Source organism: Halictus rubicundus, chromosome 5 (assembly GCF_050948215.1).
Source record: "Halictus rubicundus isolate RS-2024b chromosome 5, iyHalRubi1_principal, whole genome shotgun sequence".
NCBI classification, from domain to species: Eukaryota; Metazoa; Arthropoda; class Insecta; order Hymenoptera; family Halictidae; genus Halictus; species Halictus rubicundus.
Window position 1 is genome coordinate 2,067,451 of NC_135153.1, and position 14,441 is coordinate 2,081,891.

At 39.6% G+C, this 14,441-nt stretch overlaps 1 protein-coding gene across 4 annotated transcripts in view; it reads right to left on the reverse strand.

The window, feature by feature from the left end:
* Unc-13 (unc-13) overlaps positions 1 to 14,441 on the reverse strand; it is a 628,091-nt gene that overhangs the window by 557,216 nt on the left and 56,434 nt on the right. For all 4 annotated transcript variants that reach the window (XM_076787594.1, XM_076787596.1, XM_076787595.1 and 1 more), the window contains one exon: positions 9,601 to 9,630. In XM_076787594.1, the coding sequence (XP_076643709.1) occupies positions 9,601 to 9,630 (30 nt within the window). The remainder of the gene's footprint in view (positions 1 to 9,600; positions 9,631 to 14,441) is intronic.

The window sequence follows — 14,441 nt, forward strand, 5'->3', positions numbered from 1 at the left end:
CATTGCGGAGAGAACGGCGGAGACGCGGCGCCCATTTTTATAAGAATTTACACTGGAAAATGTAGCTGCCCGACTCGCAAAAGAAATCCGTGTCCGACGGGAAATGGGAAATGTCGACGTTGACGAATACGCGGGGTCAGGATCGCCGGAGCATCAGCGGCCGTCGAAAAATTATTTACGATCGGATCAGCCGGGATTTGTTCCGTGCCAATGGCGGAATTAAATGTAACTCCCAGACGGGACGCGTCGCGCTCGTTTTTCACAGTGGTCAGAGCTCTCCCCGAGCCGCGTAGGATGACGGTCACCTTTCGAATGGGACACGGGAGCCGAGGCTCTTTGACATTTCAACTTCCTGGCCGCGTGGAAATCAAGTAGGCATGCAACCACGTGGGCGAACATTTCGTTTGATCTCTTTCACGGCTTCGTGCGAATGGGATTCGGCAGCACCAACAATTTTATACAGGGTGTTCCCGAAGTATCGCTCTGCTGTAGAGAGAAAAGAAGGGGCAAGAGGAATAAGTTTCTCGATCCGCCTAATTCCCACCTTGCAGTACGGTAGAGCAGCATCGCCAGACCGGGGAAATTGAGGGGAGTACAGTCACCCTCTCTCTGCCAGTACCGGATGAGTCACGTGACATTGTGACTCATGCACGACAGACACGAAACGCGTCACGTGACCGGCGCCTTGGCGGAAGCGTGGGGGTGCTCGCCGCCGGAAAGTGGGGGAATAGCGTCGGAGAAGGGGAAGGGTGGGAGTGGGAGACAAGTCTTAATCTGGCGACATTAGGGTAGAGTGGGATTAAATGTCCAGTGGATAAGAAATCCCGACTTCAATATCTTTGTTTATGGTGGAATAAAGTTTCCCACATACTATAGGTAGTGTGTGTGTGGGGGGGGGGGGGGTAGTATTTAATAAACCAAATATGGCCGCATTCATATGACGCGGCGTCGTTTCGCGAATAATTAAACGTTATTTATGAAAAGTTCGAGCGGTTTAGAGTGTTCTCCTGCACATAATTTGACGGAAACGGACAATCATCGTGAAAATATTTCGCAATAATCCTTCGATGTCCCGGCGCGGTCTCACGAACTGTGTCGTCGGGAAACATTTATCAGCCGATGTCGTCGCATCGATAAGAGACAAGCCGGCACATAATAACGGTAACATTTCTCGGAGGTCCTGCAATCGTTCCTCAATTTACAGGGGATAGAAGCAGACCCCTTTGGTGCTGGCCGTGTGTCTAGGAAGCGAGTCAACTGAACCATAAAGCTCTGTAAGCTTGCATCCAGGCTGCTGCACGCTACACACGAATGATCCTTGCTGCCCGTGCCGTGATGGTTTACGAGCAGAGCGGCAAAAATCATTTTCGAGCCATGAAAGTGGCAAATGTGGAATACGTCTCTCCGTAACTGTCGCGAACGGCTCTACCGTAACTGTAAAAATGTTATCCCCACTACTGGAGGGCCCCCCTTGGAATCAGTCAATAAAATCCGCATAATATGGAGTACAGTCTATGTCAAAATGTACATTTCAACATGTATCACGAAACTTAAGAGCCGAGCGTAGTCACGTGACTTTTGCAGAGCCAGCAGGTCGGTAACTGCTGTATAATTTCCGTTCACAGCCTTCAGCCACTGACTTAAGATCCGTCTTGATCTTGATCCGACGGGTCTTAAGTTTGTGACTTTTGTCACATGTTTTGCTCCGTATGGCATAAAAATGCTTGGATTCCACGGCATGCACACCGTCAATTTTTGGCCTACTTCTAACGCTTATATTACCAAATATCTGCATAATGTCGTCAGCTCATGACCAGCGCGCGGTAGATCGAACCTTCCTCTTTCGAATGAGCCCTTCCCCGGCGAAAAATATTCTTATATAAGGACGAAAAGTTGATGTACGTAAAACCATTTTTCGCCTATTTTTGTCGGTAACATGGTCACTCTACCTTATCGCGAATCTACGGAGTCCGGGCTCTTAAGAACCAATACGTGCGTCGCAACATGATTCAGCATATACGTAGGGAGCTTTACGTTACGTGTCCACGTAGTAACTCTCAAGAGCAGTTGTTACGCTTGATGTTCACTTCAGGGTTCAGTTTCTAGAACTTCACTCCCGAGGATTCAGACGACGACTATTGAACGGTAAAGAATCAAAGAGTACCCAAGTTAGTGTCCACAAGTTACTTTTACTCTCGGGAGCAACCGACGGGGCTAGAAGTCACGAGTCGACGTTTTAACGTCAGTCAGAGTTTAATTAAACGAAAATTCATGAGCTCTCGCTACTTTGTTTACTTCTTCGACACATTTTCAGAGACAACAGTAATGTATTTTGTCAGCTGGTTCTTCTCGAAGCATGTCTGCATCGTATGATTATGTTTGGTAAAAATATTTTACACACTTATGGCAAAAATAAATAATAGATTCGATACGACGAAATAAAAATATTCAAAGAATTTAAAAGTACTTTGTCTTCAATTTGTTAATTAAAAATAAATTGGTTTACCGCTATTGGCACAGAAGATTTTCATTTTGCATATAAATAAGCAGTCTAATCGTTACTGATACAAAGTGAACAATTTTATGAATTTTGAAGAGAAATAGAATTATCAGCTGTTGCAAGGGTCGCTGTCGGAAAGTGTACGCTTTGAGGGCTCGTTGTCGATAACTCGCGAAAAAGGCCGAACGCGGCCTTACGGTGCCCGGATGTGATTCACATAGCGCGCGTCACCTCTGGCATTTTGCTTTATGCTCGACAAAATTGTTCCGACAAATAGAGACCCTGCAACAGTGCCAGTCTCGGAATATTCCCGTGGAAAAACGGACAATATTTCCGTGGAAAGATATCATTCGGATTAATTAAGTGGGGCACCTCGTATTACGGCAGTGAAAAAAAGTGATTTTTAAGAATTCTTTTCAGAATAACTATTGGACAAATGGGACTGGGACCTTTTCGACCTTTCTGAAGTATATAACTTGAAGAAAATTTCGTACTTCAGTTTTCCTTCGATATAAGACGACAATGTATTTTTCGCAACAAGAAAATCTCTATCCCCTCTTCTTCTTTTGAAATTGTCTCTTAGCCCACTCTTAGCCCACTCTTAGCCCACTCAAAAACCAATTACTGCACCTATATTAATTATACTTATTTTTAAAGCTTAATGAACATTAAAAAAGAGATTAAATTTTTTCAATAAAGTCGGTGAATATCTACTTTATGGTTAGCTGAACAACTTTATGGGACCCGTAAACTCTCGGCCCACTCAGAAACAATGTCAACCCGAATAGGTACCCTCATCCACAATACGTCGAAACCCGCCCCGAGGCATCGTCTTATATTGAAAGAAAACTGTTTTTGCGTTTTGATCACTACATTACACGCCAGAAATGTTTACACTGCCGAAGCAATTAAGAAGCCTCGTATATTGTACAATAAATACATATTTTTTCATTTATTTATGAAAATCCTTAAATGGCCGGCACTAAGAGAACTCCCGCTACCATAGGGAATATTCTGATTGCCTTGTAATTTGAGGCGATTCATATTATCGATGAATATTTAAATACATAATAGCTGCTGTGCGAGTTACTAATAACAATCGCGAAAATTGCTGATAAATTGGAATACACAGTATCGTGCTCGGGCGCGTCCCGTATAATTAAAACACTTGTTACTGCCTTACCCCGACTGAAATCTTGTTGCATTTCCGGATGCACGATGTCGCGAATAAAGAACACTCCGGACCGACTTCCGTGATATATTGCCTGTCTTCGCGATACTCTGAACAATTATTCATGCGCCCGTAAACTGCGGTAATTCAGTTTCGCAGGAAGCAATATATTCCAAATCCATTAACTCAAATGTGTTTTTGCAGTCTCGCAATTCTCGATCTACTGAAATCGCTGATACAATTGATAAACAAATTATTTTTAACAGTACGACCTCGTTTAATGAGATATAATTCAAGATCACGTCTAAAATGGATTCGCTATAATTAATGCAATTATAATTTAATTCTTCTTAAGACAATTCTTGCGTATTAATGTTTCAGTCGAATATCAAATTATTACACTGCGTATTGTAATTAATAATATTGTCATTGCAAACACGTAATTATTCAGTATTTTCTCAAGCAAAATCACTGAAAGGTGATCAGAAAGTAGTGACATTTATCGAACTGGAAAATTAGGCGTGCAAATAAGTTTAGAACCAGACGCAAAGATACGAAACTGAAGCTAAACACCAAACTATTTTATATACTGGGTGCGGCCGAATAATATTTACAAGCGGGCATGAATAAAACTTTTTCGCCCGAAACTTCGTTTTCGAGAACATCGAGTTTGAAAATGCAGCGAATACGCGTGCTAATTCGATAGTAGTCGTCTGACGCGTCTGATCATGACCGACCAATTCTACTTCCTGCATGTACTGAAGCACGCGAACCCGGCTGATCTTTAAACTCGATTTTCTCGAAAACGAGAGGTCAAACGAATAAATGTTATTCCTTCTTTTCGATTTATATTTACATGTATAATAACCCTGTGCTCGCGTGTACGTGTTATTCGGTCGCACACTTCGCAAAATGCAATGGTACATGTATGAAACATAGGACAATGTTAAATTGGATATCGTTATCGCCCCTACCAAAATAAATAACATATCTCAAAAATTAACAAAATGGCGAATGTTTAAATTGCATATTCCGCAATTTCATTCTTCTTTCGATAATATTTCAGTTAAAGAAAGTATGATAAAAATATAATTTTGATACCGGCGACAGTCAAAATTTCAGGGCAATCGGTCATGTAATTTTCGAAATTTTACCTGCGCTAGTTGAAAAAAGTACGTTTTGAGGAAAATGTGTTCAAAGTTTTGTACCGACACCGCTATTCCGAAGCATTGTTCTCCTGAAATCGTCATAACTTTGTCATCTCAATAAATTTAAGCATAACATTTGGGAAAGGTATTTTCAACGTTCTGTACTTTTAAAAAATACAATTTAAAAAAATCCCTTAACAAGACTGTCCCGTTAAAAGAGGACTGCTTATCATTGTTTTCGGAAAGGTCATTATTTTTTAAAACTGCTTTAATTGCAGGCTACGCAGAAGGTCATTATTTTTGAGAAATGATTTAATTGATTTGCTATGCAAGAAAGCTTTACATCCACTCCGGATTATGGAGAATTGCTGAGTACTGTTTAATTCCACTATAAAATTTCAAGTGTTTCGATAGACGTTATTCAAGGTTTACTGATTCAAGTGGCCGTTGATTTATGGGCGGGAATGTAGCGGAGAATTGGACGAGGCCGTACTATATGCGCTATTTATGAAGAGCGGGCAGTAATAAAACGAATCGATACTGCAAAAAGGTGGTCTGAATCTACGATTACGATCGGAAATTCGCGTTCCTTTAAACGGGGACGGCGAGCGCAAGGAAAACGCTGACTCGTAAACGTTGAGTCGCGCAACGATTTTTCGCGGTCGACGTTCACGGAGAATAATGATTCGCGTATAGCCGCACAGTGGCCCGGATCGAAGAATTTAATGACACTTGTCTTATACAAATGACGAGATTAAATTTACTTGGATTTTGTGCGGTTCATATTATAATACATGCTCTACTGAATATACACTCTCATAAAGCTAGATATTTGGGACATTTATCGAGTAGAGACTGCATATTTAGTAGAGCATGTACTATAATATGAACCGTTCTGGGACAATTATGAACCTATAATTGTCCCAGAACTATCCCCACTACCGTGGAGTACACCCCGTTAGAGCCCTTTAGAACTTCGCTGTCCTATTCTACAGTGGATCAAAGAATAGTGTCTTCTAGCTGATAATTGTCCCATGCCAGACCCATGTTTTGGACAATTATCGAGTAGACACTGTATTTATTTAATAATTTCCCACGAAAGTGTCTCTATAATTTCAGTAATTGTAAAATAAAAAATCTGGGACCGGTCATTTTGACCGACGGTGGTATTTGCATTGCTTTCTGGGGATCTATGGTTCCCAAAATTGAGAAATTAAAATCCTCTATAACCCGAATTTTGGTTATTAATGTCGAAATCATTTCGTCCGTTAATAATTACTGGATTGCGGATGTTATGCATTTAAAGCAAAATTTAAAGTAACGGGAAAGTTAAAAAAATTTAAGAATTTACAATATATTATTCTCCATCTATAAAATCATTCAAGAAATAAAGAATACTCTATTTCAGCAGCGATGTCTTCCGTTCAAAAAGGATTGAAAACGTTGCGAAGAGCATCGTCGTCTTATATCGAGAGAAAACTGTAATCATTAGACTGCGGATCTTTATGCAAAATAAAAATATTCTGCATCAAGTGAGGGAAGCTGTAGTTAAATAAAAATTCATTTCACCCCTTAGTAGTCTTTTTACGTTGAAAACAATGTAACAATATTCTGAGATTTTTTTATATTTTTCAATGTTTTATATTTCACCCAGTTTATTTATTTATAAATGCATAAAAATCCGCAGTCTTGTAATCATGTTATATTTCTCGACGGTCGGGGTTCTTGGCTTCTCAAGTGGATACATATGATATGTGCGATAAATAAAATGCATAAAATACTGGTATGATTTAAGTTAATAAATTTTCCGGATCTTCGGTCATCCACATCGTGCCCGGTCCCGTTGGAGCCGGATAAACGGAGTTCCGCTGTACTAAAAATATTGCAATTTGGCGATGCACGTGTTTGTTTTATATTCTTGCCCCATTTTTTCAGGAGAATCGACCACTGTGCGGCGTTCGCGGAATAAAAAAAGGAAATATGTATGTGCACGGTTGTCGGAAGTTGCCTAGCTTTTGTCTGACGGGGAGGATAGGGGCGGAGGCAGAACGCGAAGGTAAACCGTCGGGACGTGACGGAAAATTACTGTGATCTGGAAAGTTTAAACGCTCGCATCTCATATAAACGCCGGCACTCGACGGTGCAAGTTATCACGTGTTAAATAATAGAACGCTGGAGGTCCGTGTGCGTGGGCTGCGAGCAAATAGCAAACAGTTAATTTTAGTCCGGCGTCCGGCGCCGTTGTTCCATCGTTGAAACAAAAAGGAAACCCTAGGGGAGGAAAGGGGTGGGGGAAGGAGGTGAAAAAGCCGGTGAGAGAACGGCCGAAAGAAACGCGCAATATTTCCGGCGGATGTAAGCTGCTTGAGGGGTGATAACGAGTGCCGCACGAAAGTGTGAAATACTCGAATAGAAATCAGCTAAATTTGAGCTTGCTATAGTAAATTCGCTCGCGTTCAGAGCGGCCCAACGACGCGACCACGACGCTCGAATGAAACGGCTCGAACGGGTCGCGTGACACGCGTGGAACGAACGTTTTAAGATGCATATCAACCGTGCCGACGGTAGCGAGAACCGTTTAAAGTTTTTCGTGAAATAAGTGCAGCAAAAACCGCCGTAATGTCTTCTCGCGCTAGTTTGAATAATCTCCTGAAGCTTCCAACCTGGCTGCTGAGAAAGTTCTACGATGGCTGACAGAATCTACAATGAAAACTACCTGGTTTATACACTTTTTCTATCCCTTCGCGAGCAGAATTTTCAAGCGAACGCGATATAGAAGAAACGAATCCGCTTCTCCTGCTAATAGACAATTTATCTCGACGTTGAAACAATGAACATAGATTGATATGCGAACATGAAATGATATAATAAACAGTCCATAAAGTCCGCAAATTTGAGAAAATTTTTTATTACGAATTTTTATAGCTTGTAAGAAAATTTAGAAAATTCCAATTGAAAGTAATTGCATTGAAGATAATCTATTGTCGTTTAAGCTAACACAACAATCTTTTACTTTTTATATTCCAGTCACTTTTACCGCTGGGAGCAAGCTACCGAGGTATTGCTGAACATGGAGCTAGATAATGTTATACAACTCCACCATTTTGTAATTTTATATGATATCAAAAATATGAAAATATAGCTGAAATTTTACTTAATGTTATCTTAAAAAATCTATTTTTTTTTCCAGCATCTTTACATGCGAAAAAAATTGTCAAATTTTATTAGGCTTGCACTCTTATGCCTGCGACAAAACTATAAGACATGTAACACTTTTTAGAAAGAATCATAAATTTTATTTGACCTTGTATTAATAATGTATAGTGCCAGCGGTAAAGTTACGAAATCTGTTCAATATACATGTTTCTCTTATTTCTGACCTTGCGTGACCTTGAAAGTCATTGTATTGCATACGAGTGAATTTGTCTTGAACCGCGCATTCATATGACATTCAAGAACATATAATTCCACTTAAGAACCTGAGGGTCACCTTCGTATCTCGAAAAAACAATGTAAAAATAAAATTTTGACAGAGGTTAGGTGCCAATAACGTATAAGTTCTTTTCCATTTTTTAAAAATACTATGTACGAGAAAAACGCTAGTCCAACTTACCACGAACACCTTCAGAGTGTTATTGCATAGTATGAAAATAATAAGACTGCAGACTTTTACGCAAAATAAAAATTGTCTGCATGGTTCGCAGGATGCAGAAGCTACATAGCTATTCATTTCCCTTTTTAATCATTCCAACCGGTTGGAAATAGTACAACAATGTTTCTAATTTTTTTTTAATGTCTTCAATTTAGTGCACTCATTTTTATGCATAAAATCTGCAGTCCAATAATAACATTGAAGGAAGAAGATAATTTTTACTGGAGTAAAGTTTTCATTGATTTTCTTATATGTCTCATAGTTTTGTCACGGGATGTACATTAGTGTACGATTATGAAGGTTAGAAATAATTAAGTTTTCGTTGTCTCTGAGACGTCATTTGATGGCAAGGGGTTAATTGCTGTTTACCTTCCATAAGATGGACGTATGCTTCGTCATGCCACGCCATACGAAGCCATTACTTTGGCCACTGCGCGCTGGCCATGGGTGAAGAAACCGGCGGACGTCTTCTTAATACCCGAAAAAGCAAACATTATTGTAGCGCTCGGAGCGAGAGAGAGAAAGAGAGAGAGAGAGAGAGAGAGAGAGAGAGAGAGAGAGAGACAATTTCGATTTCCATATTGTGACTTGCGACACAGGGGAGCTGAAAGTACGTTTCCGGGGACAAGTTGATAGCACAGTTGGCGTGTTTCTAAGACAAAGCGGGACAGATATATTCCGGGAAACGTGGAAGGTTTCCGCGAAGTGTTTCCCCGGCATTCGTCACGTCACCGCGTCGCGAGGATCCCCGCCCCAGCCGCGGAAAAATAATATCGGCATGAGCAGAACATCACGATATTCCGGCTGAAGAGTCACACAACCTTTCGCTTGGAACCGTTCCAACCGGAGTGTAACAAATTTTGCGCGGGCCTCAGAACTGGAGAGTGGGTAAAGGCGGCGTCTTTTGCGAAAAATATATCGGTTCGATTCCAGTTTTCGGAACGGTGGGACAACGAACCGGAACAGGTCTTACGGCACTGTTTTCCTCGCGACCGTCGCGTCTCCGCGCCCAGCTCGTCGAAGCTTCTTTCCGAGGACCAGCCGAGGAACTCAGTCGTGGTTCCTTCCTCTGGTAACCTCCGCCAACTAGCATTCTTCTTCTTTCTTCCGTGGCACGTTGAATACGAACCTTCCTCGCAGACGAACCGCGCCTTCTTCACTGCAACAGAAACCGGAAACACGTTGAAGTCAGTCATCTGCCGGTTACGATGGTGCTTACATTTATTCATCGAGTGACGGACAGCGTTAATCAACAAAGTTGCGAGCCGCTCATAAAGCGCTCGGTCAATCTAAAAGATGTCCAAAAATTATCGGAAAATCTTGAAAAGAATTCCTGAGATCATTTGGAATCACTTTTTCCTTTACGAAAATTTTCTCCGCGGCTCTGTTGAGGAGTTATTAACGAAAAACACGGACCAATCAGAGCGCGGCTGTGTCGGGCCCCGCTCAGCGTGGCGTTGGCATTGGCCGAGCCGGGGTCCGCTCACTGTAGCTGTAAGCGGGGCCTGTCACAGGCGCGCTCTGATTGGTCGGCGTTTTTCATTAATAACTCCCTAACCAAGCTTCGGAGAATATTTTCGTAGAGGAAAAAGTTACTTCAAATGACCTCAGGAACCACCCGTTTCAAGGAAATACATTTTAGTGGTACTCTGTATACCGTCAATGGAAGAAATAAATAAAAAACTATATAAATCGTTAAGAAGGCGCACCAAAATATTAACTACAAAATATAATTCATAAATTTATTAATAATATAAGTATACGTGTTGTTTTTGTCAACTGGAACTAAGCAGTAAAATTATCCATATTTGATCTATGATAATCTCGTTATAAACATACTACAATAACAAATTTGGATTCACTTTGATATTATAATATATTAACGTTGATATTATAATATAATTTCTCTCTAATTTCGTTGTAGGGGACTTTCTTATTTCGAAGGAAACGTCGTTGTCTTATATCGAGAGAGAGAGCTGCAAATGTTATTGAAATCAAACGGAATGAAAATCATGTAAATCTTAACGCGTGCCTATCTTCTCGTCCCGAAGAGTATCCCGGAACGATCAACGGAACCTGACCTTAGACAATATTAACAGTTCGCGGGCCACTTAATCTCGCTAAATCAACGCGAATCAACTGCGTCCGAACCGGAGCATGTACATAAATGAAATTAAACCGCTATAAATGAAATTAACCCGGCTCTCGATTAAAAGCACACGCAGCCCCGTCAGGACTTTCGAAATAATTAAAACAAAAGTGGGTTATGCCACTTATTTGTTTTAACGTAAACTGGTTGATGGGTAATTTCGTTCGGCCGGTGAATGAGTTTGTGGGCGGAACAGCAGTGTTGACAAATTGTGCGGATGCACGAGTAATTATGTTTATGTAAACTTCTCTGTGTTGCTTCGTGAATCAAATTGGTTCGCATAAATAGATCTATTCTGCTCTCTAATGCATTTCATGATTAAAATTACCAAGTACGTCGGCGAATGCTTCCTCTGACGATGAGGAATTAGAATTTAAGTGTACTGTATCCTGTTTTAGTATCTTTTGGCGAAACTGGTCCAGAATGCTGAATAAAAAGAAAATCTATTAATTATTATATTATTTTTTCTATTTATTAACAATACTGTAGTTAAAAAACTACAAATTTAATATTAAAAAACAGACTGTGGCGAAATATGACAAAATTGATACGAGAAAGCTTATGTCACAATGAAAGAAGATTGACACTGAGGCACTGTGTAATATAATGTAAATAAAATGACAATATTAATATATATTTAATTTACCTCCTGAGGCAAGTTGATACTGTTTCGCATCTATCAAATAAACAGTTTATATCTTATTGTGTACGTATTTTTCAGAAAGCTTACAATATATAACTAGAAAGGTTCAAAGAATATTTTTACATTTTTTACGGGATTGATTCAAACAAAAATGGCAGAATTGAAAGCCTGAAAAATGTAACAACTTGCGGGCAGATGTTATGAAAAATTCATTTACAGAGCTATTGTAGTATTTTATGTACGGTATTTATCGTCGAAGGAGGAATTCTCTTTTATCTTAGTTATTCTCTCCAGGACCAAAAAGTGCTTTATTGTGCGAAGCACTGAGGCATTGCGTAGGAAACTTGGGTATTGCTTACATTTCACGGTAATGAAATATGCATTGCGAATTGCAATTAGATTCGAGCTCAAACACTAGCAAATCAGCAGCAATTTCTACAATGTCCTAGAATCTTGAGGACAATTAAGCATGCGATGCAAATATAATTGTAGATTGCTATGTCTCAATGCTCTCTGTAGAATGTTACGAACATCCAATCGAATATTCATGTTGCGAATATTCAGAAAGACAGTATTTTAAAAAATCTTAGAGAGTATAAATACGCTCGTAAGCATCGTAATTAAATCGCAGATTATTCGCATTTAAATTGGTGAAAACATGGTATGTCAGACGGAGAGCACAGCGAAATTACTGAGTAATAAAAAAATAATAAAACAAAATAGTTACGATTTATGAAATACTATATTGCAGATCTTTGTGCAGGATAAAAATTGTCTGCATCAATTACAAGAAAAGGGAGCTACACAAAAATTAATTTCTTCTCTTAATAATTTTAATAGGATGTACACATGCAAGTAATATTAATACTAGATTTAGGACGCACTAAAAGTGACTATATTACATTATTTTATAAGAATAACAAAAATATAAATATCCAAATTTTGGGGCATTTTTATTATAATATATACCCAAAGAAATAAATTTGTTTAAGGATTCTTCATAGATGTGTCTTTACAATCTTAACAATCAGAAATTACAATTATTACTTCATTTTGACGGGTGCGGTGAACCTAGTGTTAAATTAATTAGATGTGACTTCTATTTTGTGTGCTCATTTTTCACATGAATGCATAAAATCTGAATTTTATTGATTACTCTTTCAATCCTTTCACATTTCACATAAGCAAATTTAGCACACTCCACAAGTCATCGCGACTCAACGTATTAAAGCGTGTCAAAATGTTAATGGGAGTAACGGTCCACGATCTGACACATATACCGAACCCTAAAGAGCCAAGACTCCGTACATTCGCGATAAAGTAGAGACCTGGTTCGCCACCAGCTTACCGACAAAAATAGGCGAAAAATGGTTTCACGTGCCCTAACTTTTCGTCCTTATATGAAAATATTTTTCGCTGGGAAAGGGCTCTTTCGAAAGAGAAAAGTTCGATCTACCGCGCGCTGGTCATGAGCTGACGACATTATGCAGATATTTGGTAATATAAGCATTAGAAGTGGGCCAAAAATTGATGATGTGCATGCCGTGGAATCCAAGCATTTTTATGACATTGAGCCATTTATGCCATACAAATTGAGCTATTTGTCTTGATTCTCTGCGAAATAAAGCCAAAAACTTTAAGCACGTTTCTGGCGTCAGAATTCATTTAGGGGGACCCATAAGTAATCAATTATTTTGAAATCTAAAACAAACTTTGTGGTAAATTCAAGTTTTTATTTCTTAATTTATTATATAATCTCCATCATTATCAAGGACAGTTTGCCATCTTTCCTACAAATTTTCAATCCCCCTCTTATAGAAATCCAGGACTCAAAACTTTTTGCTCCGTGGAGCAAAATATGACTCAAAGTGCCTTCTTACATCTTCTACAGAAGTGAATGTTTTATTTCTTAAATAATGCTCCAGAGATCTGAAAAGATGATAGTCAGACGGAGCAATATCCGATGAGGGGGGTGCGGTAAAACTTCCCATTGAAATTCATTGATTTTTTCCTGAGTGAGTTTCGCTGTATGGGGCCGGGCATTGTCAATTTGCAGTATTACACCTTTTCTGAGGGCTAAAGATGCCCTCTTTTTCAATAGTTCTGAATACAGCCGTTAGCAGTAACTGTTTCTCCAGGTTTTCAACAACTCAAAGTGAATTATGCCTACGACAATCCCACCAAATGCACAGTGACATCTTTCTAAGTGATAAGCTAGGTTTAGGGGTTGATATTGCGGTTCGATTTGCAGAAAGCCATTGCTTGGAACGCTTTATGTTATCATAAAGAATCCATTTTTCATCTCCGGTAACGATCCTGCTAAGAAATGGATCTCTACGAAATCTGGATAGTAATGAAGTGCAAATTGATCGACGAATATTCTTGTTGGCCTCAGATAATTGATGCGGTACACATATTCCTTGCCTATATGCCTTTCCCATTTCGTGTAGGTGCCTTTGTATAGTTGACCATGTGGATCCTCGATAATTCTTGTAGACTTAATTTTGGATCAGCTTCCACTAGAGATTTTAGGGTGTCATTATCAAATTCAACTGGTCGTCCACATCAACTGGTCGTTGCATTAAATCCCGCATGAAAATGAAAAAGTATGCAATGGCGAATATGATCCTGGGAAGGTTAGGACGCGGCCATTTTATTACAGGGTTATAAAAAAAATTATACTTTTTAGAATATTTTGAACACAGGCTGCTTTACCGAAAACTGTAAAAGAATGCGTGTTTCCTCTTCAACGATCGGTACAGAACTAAAGGCAAAACAAATTCTTTGCAAATAATTGATTACTTATGGGTACCCCTAATAATATCGATAATACTGAGCAAAAAATGTGACAAGTTTAGTCACAGACTTAGGACCGGTCGGATCAAGACCAAGACGGATCTTAAGTCAGTGGCTGAAGGCTGTAAACGGAAATGATACAGCAGTTACCGACCTGCTGGCTGTGCAAAAGTCACGTGACTACCTTTGGCTCTTAATTTCGAAGCGGATAGAAGCACGTACCGATCTGCCAAGTATCCAACGATCGTGCGCGGAGATGTCAAAGAAGGTGGGAGGAAGATTGAATTTATAGAAGCCTGTTCGAGAGAAGCGAAGCTGTCGTGGCTTCAAAAATGCCGGACTCTTTTAAATGCATCTTGAAGCCATAAACATATACGCGGAA